Raw genomic sequence first — 26,146 nt, forward strand, 5'->3', positions numbered from 1 at the left:
GGAAGTAAGAGTGGAGACACTCGGCATTCTGCCTCCAAGCCAAGCCCTTAACCCAGCCGTGGGCAAACTACGGCCCGCGGGCCGGATACGGCCCGTTTGAAATGAATAAAACTAAAAAAAAAAAAAGCCGTACCCTTTTATGTAATGATGTTTACTTTGAATTTATATTAGTTCACACAAACACTCCATCCATGCTTTTGTTCCGGCCCTCCGGTCCAGTTTAAGAACCCATTGTGGCCCTCGAGTCAAAAAGTTTGCCCACCCCTGCCTTAACCACTGTGCCCCAGGCCCCCCAGGCCCGGGTTTTACTTTGTAATCCTGACGTGTCCTACATAATTGAGGAAGTTGAGTCAACAGTGACACCAACTAGAAAATGTGTTGCAGGAGGTTAATCTGATTTGTTTTGAAAGCAGGCTCCTTCTAGTTCTTCATATATATTGCTCTTATACAATTTATATTACTTTTGCTTAGCTCTATATCTTCTCTAAAACCTTGATCACACCAAGTGCTCTTCATCAGCCACGATCCTGATGATGATTGTGACCTCTTCACCCCCTCACAAAGATTGAGTTGGGCTCGCTATGGAGTTATTTTTATTTGGAGAAGATAATACCTTGTAAGGAGACTCTTGGAAGACCTTAGAATTGATTTATCTTAGTGGTTCAAACTGGTTAATAAGGAGTCCTCTTTTCAAATAAAATTTTGTGCGTATATAAAACAGGAAAAATCTGGCAAAGGCAGTGCCTGTGCTTGGAGGTCTCTACTCTAATTCTGGGGCTTTGAAGGCATATTTAATGAAAAGTTTGAATGAAGTAGGCTCTTTTCTTAACTCTTACCCTGATTCCTGGCCAGTGGACTACTGGGAAGTATAGGTAATTTGTCCCTTGTCTATTAGATCATGAATTCCATGTGGGTGGATACCCCATCTCAGTATCATTTGGTACTGGAGAACCAAATGCAATGCTTTTGGTATGGTGGGCATTCACCAAATTTGTTCTGGATTAAATGACATTGAATTGTTGCTTAGAAGATAGAATTGGGATTAGATTCAGTCAGGCAGCTGTCAGTCAACCATCCTTTTCTTCTGGACCACACGCAGTACCGAGCTCCAGTGTGTTCATTCTGCTTAAAGGAAGTGAGCGTAACCCATTTCCGAGCATGTGAGGCTTGTGAATGGGTTTCTGATGGGATTTGTACAGAGTTCTTACTGGGCACCTTCATATAGCAATTTCACAGTTGATTGCACATGTTTAATCTAAATATATTGTACCTTTTCTTCTGGTATTAATTTTTGCTGCTTTTTATTCCTTGTGTTGGAAAAGAAGTCAGTAACATAGGCTTGGGTAGGGAATCTTTTTTTCTGCCAAGGGCCATTTGGATATTTATAACATCATTCGAGGGCCATACAAAATGATCAGCTTAAAAATTAGCCTGCCATATTTGGTCAAATGTTTACTTAACTCACCCCTAATGCCTCGGCAGGGCCAGACCAAATGATTTCTCGGCCATATACGGCTCGAGGGCTAGACGTTCCCCACCCCTGCAATAAGCGATACTTCATAAATCGCAACATGGAGCCTGGGCTTGCTTTGGTCTGCGTGCATGTAAATACAGAGCTTTCACTCAGTTGTTGCACGAGTTCAGATCAGATTTGATTCCATGTAACAGAAAAACTCAAGTAAGGTGGCTTAAACCGGGTGAAATTTGACTGTTTTCTCGTGTTCAGGAAGCCTAGAGAGGTGGTCAGGCAGTGGCTGATAAGCTGCCCCCTGTTGTGCATGGTTTGCCTTCCTACTCACTTCAGGCCCAAGGTGCCTGCTCCCATCTATCACATGGCATTGTCTTTTGTTGTAGGAACACGTTCTGGAGGTTACACGCCACTTTTGCTCACATACCGTTGGGCTACATGGGGTTGTATCGTTCGTTACACCTAGTTGCAAGGGCGGTTCAGAAATTGTGATCTTTTGTTTCCAGGCATGCATATGCTGTTCTAATAGTTGGAGAATATATTACTGAGAATGAAAGAAGAGTGGCTGGTGTGTGCGTGCGCCTGTCTGTGTGTGACCAGTTAACCGTTGCTGCTTTCATTATCAATGGTTAGATGGATGTGTGCTTCATTTTCCTCCCCTAAATTCACTAAAAGATTACTTTGACTATTTCAGCTAAAATAGTGTTTTTAGCCACACATGTGCTTTAAAAAAAATGAAAAGATAAACCCACAGATTAGGAGAAAACACTTACAAATTATATATCTCATAAGGCACTTGTATCCAGAATATATAAAGAACTCTTGTAACTCAATAATAGAAAGACAAATAGCCCAATTAAAAATCGGAAGAAGATATGAGTTAGACATTTTTTTAAAGAAAGTATATGTGGCCAATAAGTACATGAAATGATGCTTAACATCATTAGCCATCAGGAAAGTGCAAATCAACCACAATAAGATACCACTTCCCACCCACTCGGAGGGCTATTGTGAAAAAGTCAGATAATAAGTATTGGTGACTGAGGCTGTGGAGAAATTAGAACTCTCATACACTGATGGTGGGAATTTGAAATGATCTAACTGTTTTGGAAAACAGTTTGGCAGTTCTTCAAAAAGTTAAGCATAAAGTCACCCTATGACCTAGAAATTCTTCTAGCTGTATATGCAAAAAAAAAATGAAAACCTATTTCTACATAAAAACTTGCACATGAATGTTCCTAGCAGCATTATTCATACTAGCCAAAAAAGTAGAAATGACTCAGGTGTCTACCAATTGATGAATGGATAGATAAGATCCGTACAATCAAGTAAGACCTGTAATAAAAAGGAATGAAGAACTGACATGTGCTGCAATGTGGATGATCCTTGAAAACAGTACGCCAAGTGAAATAAACGCATCACAGAGACCACATATGTATGATTTCATTTATATGAAACATCCAGAACAGGCAAATCTATGTAGACAGAAAGTAGATTAGTGGCTGCCTAGGGCTAGGGGGGTTGGAGGGAAGTGGAGAGTGATAGCTAATGAATGTGGGGTTTTTTTTAGTGGGGAGGGATGATGAAAACATTTCAACATTGATTTTGATGTTGGTTATACAACTGAGTGAATATTTTTAACAAGCCATTGAATTGTATACTCGAAGTAGTTAAAATGCATGGTGTGAATGATATCTCCATAAAAATTAAATGAAAGGGAACACAGCTACAAACGAATACTTACCATAACTAAAACAAGATTCTTAAAAATGACTATAAACATTGACTCCAGGCCAGCCACACTTCAAATACCTGGGGCTGTGAACGACCATGTCACTCACTGCAGGCTATAGAGGAGTGTTGCATGGAGCTGTTTTCCCCGTGGCAAGCTGTAGTCTTTCAGAGAGGCTGCTGTCTTCTCTGAAGGGTGAAACCTTGCCCCCCCCCCCACACGCCCACCTCTAACAATTGTATTATATAATGTGCTTTTAACTTGATTGGCAAGCTTGCAACATGTCCCATTGTGCTGTGACCCCCACACATTTGCCTGATAAATAATTATCATTCTTTGAAATTCTCCCACACATCATATTCAGGCACTGTGAAAGAAAATGTGCTTCTTCCCATTTCACTCTCATTAATCTGACATTTCAAATATTATATTTTTGTTTGATTTTGCCCTGTTCCTAGTATCTCGCTCTTGGAAGGATGGCAAGATACTTTTTACTTTGGTAATTCACCCCTTTATATTTTAACAAAAATGGTGGGAGGATGAAGTCTCCTGTGTATTTGAAGCATTGTGTATTTTAGAATGCTTTTATACCAGTGACTTTATCATCTGTGTGCATGGAAGTGTACTGTTTGTCACTTTGAAAGGGTGAGTTACGAATGTGTTGCTTCCAGAAACCCATGCAAGTGGACTGAATAGTAAGAATGTTACTGTAGCCCTGGCTGGCTTGGCTGCGTGGATAGAGCATCGGCCTGTGGACTTGGGGGTCCTAAGTTGGATTCCGGTCAAGGGCAGATGCAGGCTTAATCCTAAGTGGAGGGCATGCAGGAGGCAGCCAATCAATGATTCTCTCATCATTGATGTTTCTATCTCTTTCTCCCTCTCCCTTCCTGTCTGAAATCAATAAAAGTATGTTTAAAAAATATTACTGTCGCATATTAGCTGTAGTAGTATCTGTAAGTGTTTTATAATGCATGGCATTTAGGCACCTAAACAGCTGTTCACTGTGATTGGCACTGCGGATGCAAGACTAAACCAGACACTAAAAGGTCTGATCTGGGAGAACTTACAGACCAGGAGGGTTTACAAACAAATAGTAGTTCAGAAATCTGCTTAAGGTACTTTGGGAGCTGAGAAGCAATTGGGAATGGGGTTGGCTGGGAAAGCTTTACTAGAAAAATGGATCGTTAAATTGAATTTTGAAGATTTAGTATGTGTTTGGAAGCTCAGTGGAAGTGAGGCCCAAGGCAAAAGGAATTCTAGAAGTCTTGAGAAAATATGTTGAGAAAATTCTTTAAGTCAGAGGTTCTCAACTGTGAGCGATTTCTGTCTGGGAACCTTTCTTTTCCTTTTTATTGCATTTATTGGGGTGACACTGGTTAACAAAATTTTACAGATTGTCACAGCTGGGGTGGGGAGGGACTGGGCAGGCCATGGGTGCTGACATCTCGTGGATGGAGGCCGCAGTGCTGCTAAATATTTAGCACAGGAGAGCCCCCTACAACAAAGGGTCATGTGGTCCCAGATGTTAGTAGTGTTGCTGTTGGGAAGCCCTGCTTTTAATGCATTTAGGACCAACATCTCCAACAAATGTGTGTGGAAGCAAATGGAACTGTACTGTTTTCTTTTACATGAATATATTTATGAGGTCCATATTTTAATTAAAAAAAAAGTGTAACAGTAGCTTAATTAGTTATAGTTCAGGGGACGATTTAAAGCCAGAATGGGAAGGGCTCTGTGTGGCTTTTTCCTGTCAGGAATGCTGCATCCTCCAAGAACTCTGAGATTTTAGGTAGAGAGAATAGGAAAGGAAGTTATTTTTTTTTAAAGAATTTAGATGGGTTTGGTAGAACATGGAACAAATAGAATTAGAAACAGCATCTCATGTATATAGGCTTCTGTGTTTTTCAGAAGGGTAAGAATTTGCCCTATAAATGATGATGTTGGTAGTGGATACTGAAAGCCACATTTCATATTGCTTCCAATATTTAAGTAGAATATAAATTGACATTAGTATGAATTTGTTGTTAAAATGCATGCTGAAGGACATTGGAGTCTAGGTCATGGAAAAGTTTTTAGCTTTTGAGTAAAGCTCTAATAAATAATTGTGGACATGTGTTTTCATTACTCTTGGATAAATACTGTGGAGTGGGATTTCTGGGTCTATGGTTGTGTGTGTGTGTGTGTGTGTGTGTGTGTGTATACATATAAGTATGTATATATTTGTGTATTAGTATATGTATGTATGTGTGTATATTTATATCTATATGTTTGACTTTTTAGGAATTTGACAGTTTTCTAAAGTAGTTTTATTTTCTCACCAGCAATGTATGAGAGTTCCAGTTTTCCAACCTTATACCAACTTTTCATTATGTATTCTTTTCCATTTTAGCAATTCATGGCTAGTTTGTTGACCACACCTTTTCATGTGCTTTCTGGACACTTCTATTTCTTCCATTGTGAGGTGTCTAGTCAAATATTTTGCTCATTAAAAAATTATGTTGTTGGTCTTTTTATTTTATTTTAAGTAACAAATGTTTTATCAAATATATCAATTGTGAACATTTTCTCAGATCTGTGGTTTGCCTGTTCGTTTTCTTCATAGTGTCTTTTGATGAGCAGAATAGTCTAATTTGGCTGAAATGGAATTGATCATTTTTTTAAAACTTTATTGGTAGAACTGTTTGCTCTAAGAAATCTTTTCTTCCCAAGGTTGCAAAGATATTTCTCCATATTTTCTTAGAAAAGCTTTTTCATTAGTCTATGACTCATGAAAATTTTGAGGAGGATGTATGGTATGATCTGTGGAGGTCGAGTGTTACTTATTTTTTCTTACACAGATATTCAGTATCTCTAACACCATTTGTTGAAAAGGGCTTTTTTGTCATTGAATTATTTTGGCACTTTTGTCCCAAATTTTCTGTGTATGTGTAGGTCTGTTTCTGTTAATAGATTCTCTATTCTCTTCAGAGATCTATTGCTCTGTCCTTTCGTCAGTTCCACACTGTCATTATTACTGTAGCTTTAGAGTAAGTCTTGAAGCCGGGTTCTGTGATTCCTCTGGTCTTTTTCAAAATCATTTTGGCAATTCTATATTCTTTGTGTTCCCATCTAAATTTCATAATCAGTTTATTTCCACAAAATAGCTACAGGCCAATACTATCAATGGTGGAGCATTGATAATTCATGAGTATGCCTTTTCATTTATATAGTCTTTAATTTCTCTCAGTAATTGTTTTCAATACAGGGTTCATGGATATCTTTTGTTAAATTTCCCTAAGTATTTTATATTTCCAGATGTTATTTTGAAAGGTAGGTGTTTTAGATTTCATTTTTCAAAATACTCTGGATACGTGGAAATGCAGTTGGTTTTTGTGTCCTACAATATTGCTAAGTTCATTTATTTTTTTTTTTCTATGTAGTTTCTTCAGGATTATTTTATGTACACAATGGTATCATATGTGAATAAAGGTAGCTTTCTTTCTCTTCATTCTGTATGTCTTTTTATTTCTTTTTTTGGTCTAATTGCATTGTTTTGTAATGTCTTTGTGTGGATTTGATATCAGGCTTATGGTGGCTTCAGAAGACATGGGAAGTTTTCAGTTTTGCTCTGTTATTTGAACGTGTCTGTGTAATATTGGAATTATTTCTTTCTTAAATTTTTGTGAGAATTTACCAGTGAAGCCATGATGGGCTGAATTTGTGTGTGTGTGTGTGTGTGTGTGTGTGAAGTTTAAAAATTACAAGTTCAGTTTATTTAGTGGGTAAAGGATCATTCAAATTTTCTATTTTTCTTTTGTTAGTTTTGATAAACTGTGGTTTTTGAAAGGATTTGTTTATTTCTGCTAAGCTGTTGACTTACTGGCATACATTTCTTCATAATGACCACGTATTTTTCTTATCTATAAGACCTATAGTGGTAACTTTTTTTCAAGCTTGATACTGGAGATTAAAAAAATTCTTGGTAAGTCTTGCCTAGGTTTTCAGTGTTGATATTTATTTCAGATACATCATATTGTCCATTTTATATTTCATTGGTTTCTGCTTTTATCTTTATTTAGTTTTACTAGCTTTGGATTTTGTTTTTCATTTAATCACTTCTTAAGATGGAAGGATTGATTTTCCATGTTATTGTTGAATGTAGACTTTTTAAATATATAAATTTCTAAGGACTGCTTAACTTGCATCCCACAGATTTGATGTTTGGTGTTTTCATTGTACTTTTTAAATTTTTTTTCTTGTGATTTAGGGCATAGGTATTGAATTACAACTCAGGTGTTACTTAAAATATGTTTTAAATTTTTCAAATGGTTGGGGATTTTCTACATGTAATATTGTCATTGCTTTTCTACAACATACTCTGTGTTTTATCAGTACTTTGAAGTTTGCTAGACTTGTTTCATTACCCCAAATGCGGTCTATTTAGTAAATGATCCTAGTGTACTTGAGAACAATGAGTTTTCTGCTGTTGTTGGATGTAGTATTCTCTAAATGTCAGCTTTATCAAGTAGGTTGATAGTGTTGCTTAAATATTCTGTATTGTTTTGATTTCTGATATTACTCTATCAATTGCTAAACTAGGGATGCAAGAATCTCTAACTATGGTTAGGACTTGTCTTTTTCCCTTTAGTTTTGTCAATTTTTATTTACTGTATTGAATATTTGAGATAATGTTTTGTGCATGTCCATTTAGGATTGTTATATCTTCTTGATGATGTGACCCTTTTATCATTAGGAAATGTTTCTGCTAATAAACTTTATCTTGAAATATACCTTGTTCAATATTAATAGAGCCACATGAGCTTTCCTTTGCTTAGTGTTTACATGGCAAATCTTTTTCACCACTTTCTTTTTGCCTGTCTTTATGTTTAAACTTTGTTGTTTATAAACAGCACATAATCGAGTCCTGCTTTTACAAAAATCCAGTCTTTTGATTTTTTTATCAGGGTTTTAGTTCATTTATGTATAATGTAATTAATAATTTGTATGTGTTTAAGCCTACCACTGGTTTTGTTTTCTATTGGTCCTGTTTATTCTTTATTCTTCCTTTACTTTTCAGTGGCTTCAGTCTTTTTAGTATTTAATATAGTCTCCTGTTTGATTTTCATTATGCCTCTCTGTGTGTGCATTTTTACTAGTTTTCCTAGAGAATGTAACATCAACTTTAAAATTATCATTGTATCTACCTTTTCATAAATAATGTAAGAACCTTATAACAGCAGACTTCTAATTATCTCTCTTTTGCTTCTGTGCCCTTGTTATATTTTAATTCTGCCTACACTATGAACCCAATAATACTCTACAACTTCTAATTTATGAAATCAATAATCAGTAATCTTTTTTAAAAATATAACATTTACTTACATATATGTATATCTACACATATATATGAGGGTGTGTGTGTGTATGTGTGTGTGTGATTTTTTTTGGTCTTTTCTTTTTTATACCAACATGTTTATTATCCACTCTGATTTTTTTAATACTTTTCAGCAGAACTGAATTTTTATCTTGTGCCATTTCCCTGAAGTTCCTTAGGCTAAATTAATTTGAGCATTTCTTGTAATGCAAGACTGCTGGAGAAAAATTCTTAATGTTCTGTCTGTCAGAAACTGTCTTTATTTTGCCTTAATTTTGGATGCATATATAATTCTATAATGATAGTTTCTTTCCTCACAGCACTTCAAAGAAGTTGTACCATTTTTTCTCAGGCCTCCATTCCCCCCCCCCCCCCCCCCCCCCCCCCATTGACCTCTCCCTGGTTACTCCCACCCCCCAGCACATGCCCTCAACTTCCTAGTGTCTGTGTCCATTCCCCCCCCCCCCCCCCCATAGCTAGTCATCCATCTTTCTTATTGTTCCCCTATATGCTGTCTTTTGCTTTTGCTGCTTTCAAGATTTTCTTTTTATGATGTGCCTAAATGTGGTTTTCTTTGTTTTATCCTGCTTGGGGCTCATTGAAATTCTTGGTATGCGAATTGATATTTCCTATCAGTTTTGGAAAACCTTAGCCATTATCTCTTCAAATCGTTCTTCTGCTCCATTTTTTCTTTCTTCACATTCTAGGATTCTGATTGTATAATGTTAGACTATTTGATACTTGTTTCAGAGAGACCTGCAGGATTTTAATTGATGGAAGTGACTGAGTGACAAGATGGTGAGGCTGATGCCACTGGAAGAGAATTTTTATTACCTAGTTTCTGAGAGAATAAGCCAGGTCACGCCATAAAGATCCATGTGGGGAAACATCAGGTTTGGGTCAGGAATCAAGATTGGCTAGTTTGAATAATATTGGTGAGCACTGGGCTATAGGGGTGGTTTTTGGTTGTCTGGTACCTGGCCCTGGGGTGATGTAGGGCAGGGGAAATATTGGGCTGATGGGAATTCAGTAAAAGGATTGGTTGGTTTGCATATGAAAGGTGTCCTCCTGAAGTCTTCATCATTATTTTATTTTCCATTCTTGCATATCCATTTGTCTCTTTTTAATAGTTTCCAATTCTTTGCTGAAATTCCCTTCTGTTTATGCACGCTGGCCACCTTTTTAAGGTTTCTGTCTAATCTCTCCAGTCCCATACCTGGGTTATTTCTAGGTATGGTTCTCTTGACTTAACTACTTCCTCTTTTGACATTGGGTTACATTTTCTTGCTTCCTTCCTTGCCTTGTATTTTTTTTTGGGGGGGGAGGGGGGCAGTTTGAATGCCAGATATTGTGTGTAAGAGCTGTAGAGATTAAAGTAATATTTATACCTGATAAAGAACTTGTCCATTTTCCATCAGGCTACTAATGTGCAAGGCTGTCACTTCAGTTGGCATGAGCTGACTAATAGCTTTTCTGCCTAGTATTCTTTCGCAATATTAAGAATTTTCTGGTAGAATCTCCTTATGTCTGAATAAAACTGAACAGAGAGAGATCGACCTTTGGTCCTGAGAACCAAATGTGAAGGAAACAGACCAAATAGTTAACTGTGCTGTCTTGGAAGTGGAATTAGGATGGGGTGAAAGTGACTTTCTGGTTTTGTAACAATAAATATGTATTTCTTTCATGAATAAAAATTTAATTATTGCTACCACCTCACGCCCATTAGGATGCCTTTTCTACACCACACAGTTCTGCAATTCTCTGCAGAGACCAACTGAATGTCCTACAACTGAACTCATTCTGACAATAACCAGTCAGCACAGATCCCACCAATTAGGGGCTCAGTCCCGTAAGCCTGCCCTCTCCCAATTTGGGTGCAATTTACAAGTCCAGGTCGACACCTGTGCTTTTGGCTGACTGGTTATAAATTGAGGGTTACCGTGATCCTCTCAGGTTCAATAGTAAGTTGGGCCCTGGCCAGTGTGCTTAGTGGTTAGAGCATTGGCTAGTCTACCGAAGGGTCTCTGGTTCCATTCCTGGTCAAGGGCACATGCCTGGGCTAAAGGTTTGATCCCCGGCCCTGGTCAGGGCTTGTGCGGGAGGCAGCCGATCGATGTGTCTCTCTCACATTAATATTTCTCTCTCAAAATCAATGGAAAAAATATCCTCAGTGAGGATTAACAACAACAACAACAAAAACCCGAAAAAATAATATATTGGGATCTAACAGAAGTCAGGAAAATAGTTCATTTGCTATTGCCAATTTATTACAGAAGAGGATATTTAAAAATCTATACATTAACAGCCAGATAGAGAGATATATTGGACAAGGTATGGGAGGCGAGGCTTGGAGCTTCCATGCTCTTTGTGAACATGCCACCCGCCCAGCACCTCCGTGTGTTCGTCAATTTAGAAGCTATCCAAATCCTAGGGTTTTTTTAATAGATGCTTCCTTGTGTAGCAGATGATTGATCAAATCATTGGCCATTGGCGATTCTTGCCCAAGAAGGGTAGGGGAGGATAGTGCTTAAAGTTCAAATTTTCCAATCCTGTGGTTGGTTCCCTTGGCAATCAGCCCCCATCATGGGGCTATCTAGGAACCCCCAGCCTCATCATCTCAGTAGTGTGCAAAAAGATACAGAGATTCCAAAGGTTTTTTAGGAGCTGTGTGTTAGGAAATGGGATCAGAGACCATATATATATTTATTACTATGTCACACCCAGCACTTCTGCTGCTGGGTGTATGCCCAAAACAATTGAGCACAGGGTCTAGAGGAGATCTTTGTATGCCTGTGTTAATAGCAGCCTTGTTTACAATAACCCAAAGGTGGAAGCATCCCAAGTGTCCATTGAGGGATGAATGGATGAGCATAGGCATACAACAGAATATACAACAGAATATTTGTCAGCTTTACAAAAGAAGGAAATTCTGAAATATGCTACTCTATCGATGATGAAAATGGATGATATTATTCCAAGTGAAATCAGCAAGTCACAAAAAGACAAAACACTGTATGATTCCACTTATAAGTGTTACCTAAAGTAGTCAGATTCCTAGACTCAGAAAGTAGAAGGATAGTTGTCTGGCGCTGGGAGGGAAAGGGAATGGGGAGTTCTTTAATGGGTACAGAGTTTTAGTTTTAGAAAAGGAAGAGTTCTGGAGCTTAGCTGCTCAATAATGTACTCAACCCTGCTGAACTATACAGGTAACATGGTTAAGATGGTAAATTTTATGATGTGTATTTTCTCCTAATTAAAAAATTAAAAACAACAACAACAATGTAATCAACACCATGAAACATTAGAGAGTAGAAAAGGAGGTTTGTTTTCAGCAGCCGAGGGGTAACCTGATTGTTCCGTGTCTTTCAGGCCCGGCGTTGCCCTGACCATGCAGGCATTTTCAGAAGAGGAGAGGAAGCAGTGGCTGGAAGCTCTGGGTGGAAAAGAAGCTGTAAGAATAATCAGTGGTTGAGTTTTATTTCAAATCCCGTAGAGTTGACTTGTGTTCGTTTTCCTGTTATTTTTATTTTATAATATTTGAAAAAAGTTCCCTGCTGAAACTGGTGCTTGAATTAATCTCAGACATGTTCAGAATCCGAGTAATTTGGCTTGAGGTGGCAGCAGCACACATGAGACTGCTGTATCATTAGTTTTTATTTTCGATTTTTTATGACTTGCCACTCTGATTTGCTCTGCTTGGGGAAGTCATCTGAATTCTCCGTTTCTTCTCTCCTACCTGACAGTACTTTGGATGATGAACACAATGAAGGCTTGCAATTTATTTTGATCTCAGTGGAGGTGGGATAGTAAATATGAGGCACGGCAGGCAGTCCTATAAGCGACTGCTGTAATTATGTTGCTTGCTTTAACAATTTGTGATTTAGCCTAATGGAATACTGTACACAGTGTTATGCAGCCTTAGTGAATGGGCCTGTATATTTGGATTGGTTTGAGGAATAAAGTCAGGAATATAGATCCAGAGGCACAGAAATCCAGTCTGTTTGCCACGACTTTCATTTCAGTGGCCTTTGGGAATTGAGATTGGGCAGATCATGCATTGAATTGGGGACTTGGGATCATTATAGAAACAAATCTATATAGAAATAAATCTGTTGCCAAAGGCAGTCTCACCTTGAAGACATGTATAACCCTTCTTTAGAGTAAAGAGTCAAGTCATCCATTTGAGATACACAGATAAAGGCAAGTGTGCAGAAAGAATATAGTCATGCACTGCAGATATGCACCACATATGCTATGGTGGTCCCACAGGATTATAATGGAGCTGAAGAATTCCCAGTGTCTACCATAGCCTTTGTGAGGTATGACTCACGTGTTTGTGCAGAGATGCCTTTGTAAACAAACCTACTGTGCTGCCAGTAGTATTAAAGTATAGTCCCATTTACAATTACTATAGGAGGCTACAGCATCTAGGTGTTTGCTCGCACCATGATACTATCACCTAACAATGCATTTCTCAGAACATAGCCCCTTTTGGTAAGCGGCGCATAACTGTGTTCAGCTGTGTATTTATGTGGCGACAGTTCAGGTACTGCGTAGTTTTTGCAGGTGCTATGTATGCCTTGCACATAATGGGGAGGTGCTAGAATTCTTAGAGGCAGCCTGGAATGATCACCTATCTATTTCAGATGTGGTTATTTACATGATGGGCCCGAGCCATCGCTTTCTGAATTGGGTAAAAACCAGGTTTTAGAAATAGTGGCGCAAAAATGAGCTTCATCTTACGGATCAAAATGCAGCAATGACTTTGTCCTTCTAGAGTTGTCAGGCTGAGCATTTCATATTTGCATGGACTTTCAAGGAGTTCCCTAGGAATCGTGGTCCCTTCACCTTATTTTTGCTCCCTCAGTGAGAGACGGAGTGGGCTAGCTGTCTACATTAGAGCAGATGATGGGAATTCCCCAATACCAGTGTACTTTTTGCAAAGTCCTAGGTGTGCCTACTAGATCATTTTTATTGATTTGTTAAAAATACTGTTTCCCCTTTTTTCTCTCTTACCAGCTGCTCCATACTTTTAATAGAGCCATCATCCCAAGACCAGAAGGAAGTAAGTGCTAATTTATAAAACAGACTGTTTGCCTCCCTCTTCCATGAATGTCTTTGTTTTCATTACTGATGTCAGACTGTTGCTGGGTGCTCACTCTCTGCACCCTCTCTACGCTAGCCCTCCAGGTACTATGTGTTCTGCCTTATCCACTGGGGACCTGTTCAGATTTCCTGGGCTTTTGTAACCCTCATTGATCCCATCTCTCAGCATTAAAAAAAAATTCTTTCTCTACAGTTACTTTCTCTAAAAACCCAAAATATATTCTCTGTCATTCATTTTGATATTTATTCCTATAGCCATACATGAACACATAGGAGTTTCAGGTATGCGTCTTTCAACTTCCTCCGTTGTAAGTTCCTGTTGGTAGGAGCTGTTTATCAGGTCTCTTATTGGCCACAGCTCCCTCACCCTTGATGTCCTTTATCCTTAGAGTTTCTGCATGTGGCTCCACAAATAACATATCATGGCACCTTAGAACATACTCAGATATTCTAGGACAGTGATTTCACATGCATTGTATGTATGCACTAAAGGAAAATGAAGTATTGCTTGGCTCTGTAGTCTGGATTTTACTGAGGTAAACCAAACATATGATCAGATTTGCTAGATTCTTTATGAATTTACTTTTGATATCTTTGGAGAAATTAAGACTGCATTTCTCACATGTCCACAGTTTGGAGACATTATGTCACATAACGTACAATTTCAGAATTACCATGATGTGCATATCACTTGAGCCAAACATATGAATAAAAGACATCTTTTCTAGCCTGGCACTGGAAAGTGACAGTGTGCACGCAAGGTTGTAAATGTACTGCAGCATCTTCTTCTTTCTGCCCTCCCTCCTCCTCCTCCTTTCCCTCCTGTCTTCCTCCCTTCCTTCCTCCTTTCCTTCTCTTTTCTTTCTCTCCCCTCTTTACCTACTTTCCCCTATCTCTTTTTTCTCCTTCTCTCTTTTCTTCTTTTTTTTAAATAGAGAAATGAAAACATGCCTTTAAAAAAGTTTTGCCAAGCAGAAAGAATCACTTGCATTTTCTTAGCAAACCACTGCCCGATTTTCCTCATTAAAATTACTTTGAAGCTTAGCATTAAACCTGCAAAATTTATATTCATGGGTTGTTCATGCTATCCCCGCTGAGAGGCAAGAGTTAGCATTACTGTTAGCTAGTTCTAAATGCAGAACTAAAGTATTTACTTTCCCTGTTTTCATTTTGACACAAGAATTGTCTTTTATTAGGTTCTCAAAATATGCCAGCCTAATCCATAGGCAAGAGTCTGTATTAGAAAAAAACTAATATTATATTTTCAAAATTATCTACTACACGAATCATCTGTTCTAAATTCATTGTGAAAACAATAAAATATTAAATGCTTAGAGCATGGAATAAAATATGAAATTCTTTTTGAAGCTCATGACCCAAATAATGTTTTTAAAAAGTGTTTCTTAAATATTTTTCCCTAGGTTTTAAAAAAATAGTGTGTGTTATTTCTCCAACTGTCAAGTAATTTAAAAACCTTTCCTCATATATAACTTTTTAAAACCTCCACTCGTATATAATTTTAAAAAAAGCTGTTGTTGGAACTTTGGCAAAATGTATCTTAACTATTTCCAGATAGCTTCCCCTAAAGGTTTTGTATCACTTTCTTTTCCATTGTGTGATGTAAGTTGTATTTATTAGTATAAATGTTTTAAACAGTAAATTTATTGATATTGATAGTAGATGGCCTAATAGGCCAGTAAGTGCTCCTCTAAATATTTGAAATTGTCATTTACATTATTTAAACAGGGAATACATGACTTTTGGCTTTCTTTTTCTTAATAGGGAAATAAAAATTAAATTGAGTTTAAATAAATTTTCTTGTTTTTGTAAGGAAGAGAAATGTAGGTAATTAATTGTGCCCGTCATGTTTTATCACTATTTCTTTTAGGTGCACAGTTGGATAAGATGGGATTCACAATTCTCAGAAAGTGCATCAGTGCAGTTGAAACACGAGGTAACGTGATTATCTGAGTCATTTTATTCATGAAAGTTGACAGGTATGTGAAATCTGAGAGACGTTTAAAATGCTCATTGCATGGTTGAGTGTCGTAAAGGGAAATACATAAAAGAATGGGCACATTCTCCATGTCAGAGATTCCGTTGTTCATTTATTGTGTCAGGATGGGGTTTTCTTTTTCATTTACATACTCCTCCCTGCACTGAAAAGGAGAATCATGGAAGAATCAGCAGTGTTGGGCTGCCAATCTTAATCACCTTTTGTTCATGCACTGTTGAGATATTCCCATATCCATGGTCATGTTGGCCTCCATCGAAAAAATAAGTTTCTTTGGTGTCTCATTTACATATAATAAAGTTCACTGACTTTAACAATACAGATTGATGAGCTTTGACAAGTGAATACAGTTGTAGAACTACTACTGCAATCATAGATTGCTCTCTCCTCAAAATCCCTTTGGGCCTCTTTGCAATCAATCCCTATTCCTTCCTTGGCCCTTGGCAATCACTGAGCTGCTTTTTTGCACTCTAGTTCTTTTTAAAAATAGCATTTTATATAAGTGGATTAATGCAGTATATCATCTTTTGAGCCTAGCTTCTTTATTTGGCTTAATGCTTTTGAAATCCATCTTGTTGGGTGTATCCTTAGCTCATTTTCTTTTTATTGCTAGGTAGACTTCCATGACATGAATGAACTGAATTTGTTTATCCTTTCACATGTTGATAAATATTTGGGTTGCTTCCATCCTAAATTGAAGGGAAGCTAATCCTTTCCCCAACCAAAAGTTCACGGGCATTTCTTTACAGCCCCTGAGGAAAAACAGGGCTGTGGCACTTTGCAGCCCTTCCAGCTGACTTCAGAGAAATAATCTGGTGAAGTACTGGAATATTGAGAACTTAATTCACTTTCATGCATGTACATTCCAGGCCTACTTTGGATGACTTAGTGAGATGAAGCATTGCATTCGTGTTTTCTGTCAAAACAAGGCCTTTGTTATATACAAGCCAGGACTGCTGCCTGTGAAATTAGTGTGCGGGATATGAGCTGTTCTATGATTTGGGGATTTGCCCATCAATTACAAAGACCTCAGCCACAGAGAGCCTTTTCTCCCACACGCTGTTACAGTGGCCATGGAGGCTCTGACAGTTTTCCTTCATGTCCACCTGCGCTGAAGTTGAGCTGACAGATGTCTTCATTTTCCTCGTGCTTCCAGAATTTTCAGACTTCAGGAAAATACTGTGATTTTCATATCTCTCACTTCTTATTCATGTTTCTGTTTTTCCTGAGCCTCTTAAGAACCTTAATTGTATTACTTGTATGTTTATTATTTTGATAATTAAATTCTTTCCCCCAAAGTTATATTTTATACATTTTCTGAACAGATAAAAATCTGTGTAGAACTCTTTCTTATTGATATGTGTAGCTTTTTGGAATCTTATGTACATTGACTAGAACATGCAGGGTGGGGCAAGAGTAGGTTTACCATTGTTTGTGTAGAAAATAATGCACTAATTAATGATAATACAAGAATAAACTCTGTGTTTTGTGTATTCACAACTGTAAACCTACTCTTGCCCCACCCTGTATATATTAGAACCTATATATATGGAATGTATTTTTATTATGAATATAAATATATTAAGTTGTTGGATTTTTTTTTCTTTTTTAATCCTCACCCGAGGATATTTTTCCATTGCTTGTTTTAGAGAGAGTAGAAGTGAGGGAGGGAAGGAGCGAGGGAAGAGAAAGAGAGGGAAACATAGATGTGAGAGAGATACATCCATTGGTTGCCTCCCAAACAAGCTCTGATAGGAGCTGGGGATTGAACCTGCAACCCAGGTACTTGCCCTTGGCCAGGAATCAAGCCCGAGACCCTTCAGTTTGCAGGCCAGTGCTCTAACTACTGAGAGGCTGGCCAGGGCTGGATGTTTTTAACAGAAGAATGAGTCTACACTTTTTAAGTTAGGTTTTCCCCTTTAAATATTAAAAAAACACATTTTTTTTTCAAATCTTTTGTTCTCTAAGGGCTTCCATTATTAAGGCCTTTTGTTTTTAATGGATTAATAGACTAAAAATAGAGTTAAAGAATCAACTGTCAGATGATATTATTAAAAACTAGAGGCCCGGTGCACAAAAATTTGTGCACTCGGGGGTTCCCTCAGCTTGGCCTATGCCCTCTTGCAGTCTGGGACCCCTCGGAGGATGTCCACCTGCTGGCTTAGGCCTGCTCCCTGGGGGATCGGGCCCAAGATGGCAGTCAGACATCCCTCTGGCAGCCCTCGGGGGATGTCCACTTACCAGCAGGGAGCAGACCTAAGCTGCAGTCGGACATCCTTAGTGCTGCTGAGGAGCCTAGAGAGGCTCCCGCCACCACCGCTGTGCTGGCAGCCATCAGCCTGGCTTGTGGCTGAGCAGAGCTTCCCCTGTGGGAGTGCACTGACCACCAGGGGACAGCTCCTGCATTGAGCGTCTGCCCCCTGGTGGTCAGTGTGTGTCATAGTGACCAGTCATTCCCAGTCGTTCTGCTGTTATGGTCAATTTGCATATTACCCTTTTACTATATAGGATAGAGGCCTGGTGCATGGGTGGGGGCCGGCTGGTTTGCCCTGAAGGATGTCCCGGATCAGGGTGGGGGTCCCACTGGGGTACCTGGCCAGCCTGGGTGAGGGGCTGATGGGTGTTTGCAGGCTGGTCATACCCCCTTCAGGGTGGGGGTCCCCACTGGGGTGCCTGGCCAGTCTGGGTGAGGAGCTGATGGCTGTTTTCAGGCTGGCCAAGCCCCCTGGTGATGGAAGCTCCCAGCCTCTCCTTTTTTTCTTTTCTTTTTTTATTCTGGGATTTATTTACCTTCTGTAATTGAAACTTTGTAGTCTTGAGTGGAGCTCAGAGCCAGCTCAGAGCCAGCTCAGAGCCAGCCAGAGCTGGCGGGAAGCTTGGCTTCCTCCATCGCCAGGGGCAACCCAAGCCTCCTGCTCGATCCGGCTCCGTGGCCACACCAGCTGAAAGCAGGTATCTGGGGTTTATTTATCTTCTATAATTGAAACTTTGTTGCCTTGAGTGGAGCTCAGAGCCAGCTCAGAGCCAGCCAGAGCTGGCGGGAAGCTTGGCTTCCTCCATCACTGGGGCAACCAAGCCTCCTGCTTGCTCCAGCTCCGTGGCTGCCGGCCGCCATCTTGGTAGGGTTAATTTGCATATAGTCGCTCTGATTGGCTGGTGGGCGTGGCTTAAGGTGTAGCAAAGGTATGGTCAATTTGCATGTTTGTCTTTTATTAGTGTAGATGATGAGGAACATTAGAGAATCTCTGAGGCTTTTTATGCTAAATTTGGAAGCTCTTTCAAGGAATTTGGTCTTAATGATTTCCCCCCAGTCAGCTGTAACTGCTATTGGTATTTTTTTGTGCTACAGGTGTTGTTGTCTCACTTTATTTCATCAGTCAGAATAAAGCTAGTTTACGGTATGTTCCTCTAACAAGAGACCCACAAATGTCTATGGTTTAAAATAGCAGGACTTACTTTTCTCTCCGGTATGGGTAGGAGGGCTTTGCTTATCACTGATACCTGGCTTTAAAGGTGCCTGGTCCCTTTTGCAATCCAAAGAAGTTAAGGTTCCTGGTGGCTGTGCCTGAGGGAAACAGCGCTGGAAAGTGGGGATGGAGGGGCAGAGAATGCAATGCCCCTGGGACCTAACTCAGATACAGAGAACCAACTGATGGTTGCTGGAGGGGAATGGGGTGTGGATATGGGAGGGAAAAGGGGAAGGAGATTAAAATATACAAACTTCCAGTTATAAAATAAGTCATGGGAATGTAATGGACAGCATAGGGAATACAGTCAATAATATTGTAATAATTATGTATGGTTACTAGACTTATCGGGGTGATTCCTTTGTAAGGTATATAAATGTTGAACCACTATGTTGCACACTTGAAACTCATACAACGTTGTACGTCAAGTATAATTTAAAAAACTTAAAATAAAAAATGGTCGAGACCAGAGGAAGGACAGGAGAGGATTGTGGGAGGAAGGGCGACACTGTTACTCTGAAGGAGGTTTACTTATTCATGAATTGATAAGCAGTTGTCAGGTTTAAGCTCCAAAGTGGTGAGATAAGATAGGCATCTTGGAAAGATTCTTAACCTCTGGGACTCTTGATTTCTAAAAGAATGTAACTCGGAATTTCATTCATGCTGTCTACCTCCATGCATGTTTGTGAGGATAAAATAGCTAATTTTTGTACATAGTAGATATTCATTCATTAACTATATTTGTCCTCTTTCCATCCTTCCCCTGAATTCTTTTTAATTGTGAAATGTCCATGTTCTTCCTTTAACAACGATATTGCATGGTGTGTTCATTACATTTCATGTATTTATCTTGTTTCTGAAACTTGACTCTTTCCTTTAAGTGGAGAAAACGTCTTAGTGTTTGCCTGCCTCTCTTCATTTCTAAGTTTGGTCAGTGTCTTACACATATAGTAAGCAACTGCTTTCTGTTTGAGAATTCAGAGATTTGATTAAAATGGCACCTTAGCACCATTGTGTGTCCCAACAGTTTGTAAAATTATTGGAAGAATTTATTCTTCTATATGTGGTTGGAATTAGTACTTTCAAATAACATGAAGGATTGGTTTTAACTGCTTTATCAGTTTGTCAGCATCTTTCTGCATTCTGGGTAATATTTTAGATATCGATAGAAAGTTGTATTATATTACATGTGGAAGAGTCTTAATGGTTTCAGATCTTGGGGATTCACTACCTAATTTCCTTAAGTAAATAACTCCCCTTCCTAAAAAGGAACCATCTCCCATACCCAGTACATTGTCTTAGTCTGGAACTGCAAGACACCTAGTTTTTCAGGTACTTGCATTGTAAAATATGCAAAAACCAAGGAAGACTCTTTTTGCTTAAAAACTTCTTTTAGTTGCTATTTTTTAAATAGTCGTCATGATTTAAAATTAAATTTGTATGCAACTTTTGTTTATGAAGTTTCCTTTAAAAAATCTTCCATATGTGAATAATTTGAATATTCACTTTAATTTCTAGAGTATGGCATTAAAATGTTGGTCTAGGCAAGCTGTCAGTTATCAGATTCAGCCTTGTAACAAGCTGTGAATTCACAGGCTAGAAGTAGGAAGCCACCTCTAAGATGTGACAGTCTTAGATTTGTCACATGTAAAAGTGAATTTCTCTTTCTTTGAAAAGTAGTTTTAGGTTTTGGAAAATTTTCCTGAGGTTGGGTTGAGGATTTTTCTGTTTCCAGAGCATTTCCGGAATTATATGGGGTCTCATGATGGGCTGGAAGAAGATAATAATGTAGAGTTTTAGTATTAATCTTTGTGGGAGGGAAGGCGCCCAAAGTGAACTCGCAATATATTTTGGCATGATCGCACATTAATCTTAAATTGCCAAGGGCAAATTACGTGCAAAATGAAGAAAATAAAGAACAGCTGTCCCCGGGAAATTTTACAGCCAGTAAATGAAAGTTTTTTGCTCACTGTCTCTTTTTTAATAATAATATAATGGGTGTGAGATGAGTGTGGGTGGATACAGAGGACAGTCTTATGTGGGAGGAGGGAGCTCAGGAGTCTTGTGGTGTCTGCAAAAATGCATATGCAAAACCGAAATACTAAATCCAGGCTAGTCGGGACTGATTATTCATTTTCTCAATTAGTCATCTTATTTGCTTTAAGAACAAATAAGTTTCCAAAGCTATTAGCTGCCAGATGAATGGTTGAATAAGATTAATAGGGACAAATTATTCAACTGTCTTGCTACAGAGTAGGCATGCTAGATTTTATGTGTTTGGTTCAGATTCTGTGATGAGGTCCCTGTAAGGCTCTGAGGCACTCTTAGCATAATGGTGAAGAGCGTGAGCTCAGAACTCAGCCTTGTTTGGAAGACTTATTAACTCTACAACCAAGTTAGCTACTTAACCTCTCCATCTCTTGGTTTTATCATGTGTAATAGGGGCTAAAGGTAGTATCTCTTCCCCAGGGTTGTTGTAAGAATGCTTGAGGCATTGGCACATATTAAATGGTCAGTAAATGTGAGTTGCTTATTTAGAGATAAATCTATTAAGTGAGCCCAGTCATAGTTAAGTAGTCCTATTATTGTTTCAAGAGTCTGGGAGCACTGAGAACCCTTGCTTAGTTTTTAAAAACAAGTAAGTTACATAGGGAAATAAATCACCTCAGTTTACTGTATCTAGTAACTTTGTGTGGCTCTTGTAACCAGCAGCAAAATTACCTGGTTTGGCACTCAACCTTCTGTTCCTCAGTGTCCTGCAGACACGGGAGCAGTCACATGGCCAAGGGACAGTGAAGAAAAGGGAAGAGGCTCAGCAAAGATGATCTGAAGCTGTCCAAAGAAAGAGATCCTCCAACGTTGCCTAAAATTGTTTAGTCCCTGATGCCGCAGCTGCTCTGAGTGGAGGCAGGTGGCAGCAGGGAGACATGGTCTGGCCTTTTCTAATGTCCTGGTCTCTGTAGAGAGGGGATGACAGGAACCTTGCAAAATGCAACGGCCGACTTTTGCCTTGACTTTGAGTCTCTTCATTGACTTATATAAGTAAAATTTTGTAATGACTTAAGCTACATGAATGATGAATTTGAAAATAAGACATACCTTGATTTATCTGTATCCTCCATACCATCTTACTTTAATTACTTACCTATTCTGGGACATGGACATGTTAAATGGGCTTTAGTCAACACTTTCTGGATGTTTCCTACAGGAAAGAGATTGGAGGAAAAAATGCTGGAGATATGGTTCCTTTTCTTAAAGGGTAGTTTCAATGTAGTTTCAAGACAGTAAAGGCTTTGAGATTTTATGCTGCTTTTATAGGTTTTCTGCATCATTTCATGAATATAGTCGAAGACATAAGACTCCTGGGCCATAGAGGAAGGTCAGCTTATTACTCTCACATAGTAGGTTGCATTATAGGAGAAGAACTCTGAATTTAGGAAGCAGACTCTTCTATAAAGGTGGGGAAGCATGTCGGCTCTTTGCTCTAGTTGGAGACACCAATCTCTATTTTCCAAAATTACACATAAACCTGCGTTTTGCTCCAGAGGGAGATGCTGGAGTAGAGGGTGTCTGCCTGCTCTGGGTGCTACTGGCAGAGGGGAGTGGGTGGGTGGTACGATATGAGCAGATGCTCTGTGAGCAGTGGAGGCCACTGTGGCAGATCCCAGGTGCTGTGCTGTGTGTCTGCCTCGGTCCTGTGGGCAGTGGTAAGACACTGACAGGTTTGAGAAGCAGTGTGTTTAGATCTCTGACAGGAAGTGGAATGGATGGAAGTGGTGTGGCTGCAGGAGATGGAAGGTGGGATCACTGGTTGGGTTTTAGAAATGATGCAGATCATTGGTGAGAAGAAGGGGGACATCTGTAATACTTGCAACAATAAAGATTAAAAAAAAGAAATAATGCAGATGAGAGATGATGGAGGTTTAAACTAAGGCATTGACAATGGAAAGAAGAGATGGATAGGAACAGAGACTTGGCAGAAAAAACAGAATCCGTGACCTGTGGGTTGTAGCGGGTAAGTAAAAAGTGAATGTAAAAACAGACTCAGAGCTTTCCAGCTAAGGTAATTGCCAACGTCTTGAGCCAAGACAGAATGCACGAGGAGAGGTAGGTTTGGGAGGAATGTACACTGGTTTTGTAAATCCCGAATTCTAGGTACCTGTGACTTTTCTTTTGGAAGTAGAATGAAGGCAGCAGGAGAGATAGTGGGTATCATTTTCAGAGAGGTGAAGTTTTGAATGTCAATCATTCAGGTGGATGGTGAGGTAGGAAGGTAAGGGAGCAAAAGGAAGGGTCTGGGGATCTTTGCATTTAGGGACAGAGGGGAAGAAGAAGAATGGACACATAGGACACATATGGGTTTAGTGGTTGTGAAGGCAAGAAGCTGGAGAATAGCCAGGTTGTACAGGTTGTACTTCTTATGTGTTGTTCCCACAAGAACCCTATGAGACAGTGGCATTTATGTGAGCAACTGAAGTGCAGAGACATGATTTGACTTGTATAAGACTCAGAGCTAGAGAGCAGGAGACCGAAAAGCAAATCTAAGACTGAGATATTCATACCAGTGCTTTCAGCCACAAGGAAAGCGAGGAGATGGAGATGCAGCAGACTGATATTCTGAGGATGTTGACGATGGACAAAATAAAGAGGACACACATTTTCAAAGAACAGAGGTGATTTGAAACTGTAGACAATAGGAAAGGAAAGTGGGGAGGGAAGATTTAAGTATCTCTGAAGTGCTCCTCTAGCTTTGGGATGAAGCCGTTCTAAAGTCACACCTACCTGTCTGCTTTCCATTCCAACTTAATCAGGGACCTCTGCAGGTGCACCATCTGCCCAGGAAAGAATTGCTTGCTTTGCTGGGAATCTCTGCAACACTGTGGGAAGTCTCTTAGTCGTAGACATAATGACGTGTGGAATCTGCATCTGACAGTATTTTAAATCCTAATATGCAGCATTTTCTGAGTGTTTCTTGTACTCTAGCTGCCAAATCTTATACTACTCAGTAGGTAGTTGAGCAGATATATCTTATTTATTAGGCCTTAAGTGCATATGAGGAGTCTACGATTCAGAGCAAGTTAAGGGAAACTGAACAGAGGCTGTGAGATCCTCCTTTCCCTAAGGTTCACCCTGAGAGGAAGGCTGAAGGCCACATCGAACGAGTTGTGGCTACAGCCTCTGTTAAATCCTGGGACAGCAAGACATCTGACAACTGGGGGAAGTTTGGGACCCCAAGTGTTCCAGAGAAAGAGGAAACTCCTTGTTATTCTGTAGCTTGCCTCCAGCCCCAGTCTAGGCAGCCTGCCCACAGGCTTGGGTGGTTATACAAGGAATAGCAACAAGTCTAGGGTTGTCTGATCTGAAGCAAAAATACCCTCATTTGTGTTGTTTAGAAACTGGAAACGAAGCCAGCCACACAGAGCATTGGGAATGTATAGTCCATTTTGACCCTGATACAAAGGTAGAAGCTAATAAACCAAACACTGCTTGTATTTGGACTTGAATTTGAGATGAGACTTAGAGATAAGTATAGATTGTGTTTACGGAGTCCTGACATCACCAGTACTTCCAGAAATACTAGGTCGGACATGGATATTAGCCTTTTGCTTTTTCCATATTTCTCACGTAGCCTGGGGTGGGCAGCAGTAACAGAAGTAGATGTGGCGCAGCCGCCCTCATGTGCCACGGGGTTGGATTTATGAGCTCAGTCTCTGGTTGGTCTGGATGTGGGAAGACAGGTTGAATGAAATCATAAGCCCTTTCCTGACAGTGGGGAAACGACTCATCATCATGCAGATGTGGATTTATATGAAAAGAGTCTGAAGGCCAACCTGAAAGTGAAAGCAACACTTCGCAGGAAGGGAAAATGCAGATTGGTTCCTGGCAGATAGAAGCTCTCTGTAATGTTTTTCTCTCCGCTGCCCAAATAATTATGATCCAGGGGAGAAATTCCAAATGTTATTGGTGAGCAGTAATTTTATATTTTCCATGAGTCATTCATATTAAATGAACGTTGACTCTCTTCCCAACATGTGCTTTATTTTATGAAAGTGGGCTGTCGACTGCATGCCTTGGTTAGGATAGGATGACTTTTATGTTTATTGTGCCTAGCTGTTTTGATATTAATTTTGAATTTTATGCTCAGTTAAAGCTTTGAATGTGTGGTATGTGGGGCTGATGCAAACGCTTTACAAACATTACCTCCTTTAATTTTCACAACAACCCCATTCCTTCATTAACCTCATTTATCAGGCAAAGAGGCGGAGACACAGGGAGACCGAGTAACTTACCAGGTCACACAGTTGGGAGGTGGTCAAGTTGGAAGTTTCCAGGCTATCAGTAACCTTAACCTGTAATAATTTATATCTTACAAACTCAACAAATTTGTGTCTCCAGGATATATATAATCTATCTACACGGTTTAAAATGTTATCTCATTTTGGGCTTTTCATCTTTGTACAGCTATAATCTTCTAACATTCCCAGTGTTTAGAAATCATCTACCTTGCTTCGTACAGTACTGAGTGCACTGTATGTGTTGAAAACAGTGCATTCTTCTTCCAAAGTTTAGAATCCTGATTCTATAATACAACACCTTAAATGTATCATGCTGAATGGTATGTCCCTTTGATGGAATAGGGCAGTGATGGCGAACCTATGACACGCGAACTCATTTTTTTGGTTGATTTTTCTTTGTTAAATGGCATTTAAATAGACAAAATAAATATCAAAAATATAAGTCTTTGTTTTACTATGGTTGCAAATATCAAAAGATTTCTATATGTGACACAGCACCAGAGTTAAGTTAGGGTTTTTCAAAATGCTGACACGCCGAGCTCAAAAGGTTCGCCATCACTGGATTAGGGGAATCATTTTGGGGTCTGCATGCTTATATTTAAAAATAATTTGATATGAACACACATTTTTAAAATGGTATGAATTGCCCAGTATCTTGGAAGGATGTCTGCCTATGAACCTGTTTATTTTTATGTCAGTCAGCACAGTGG

The 26,146-nt window shown here is 39.3% G+C and overlaps 1 protein-coding gene across 1 annotated transcript in view; it reads left to right on the plus strand.

Moving 5' to 3' along the window:
- ARHGAP10 (Rho GTPase activating protein 10) overlaps positions 1-26,146 on the plus strand; it is a 255,849-nt gene that overhangs the window by 121,916 nt on the left and 107,787 nt on the right. The window contains exons 11-13 of the mRNA XM_005871405.2: positions 11,923-12,004; positions 13,573-13,618; positions 15,548-15,613. Of these exons, the coding sequence (XP_005871467.1) occupies positions 11,923-12,004; positions 13,573-13,618; positions 15,548-15,613 (194 nt within the window). The remainder of the gene's footprint in view (positions 1-11,922; positions 12,005-13,572; positions 13,619-15,547; positions 15,614-26,146) is intronic.

This window comes from Myotis brandtii, unplaced genomic scaffold (genome assembly GCF_000412655.1).
Source record: "Myotis brandtii unplaced genomic scaffold, ASM41265v1 scaffold34, whole genome shotgun sequence".
Taxonomy (NCBI): domain Eukaryota; kingdom Metazoa; phylum Chordata; class Mammalia; order Chiroptera; family Vespertilionidae; genus Myotis; species Myotis brandtii.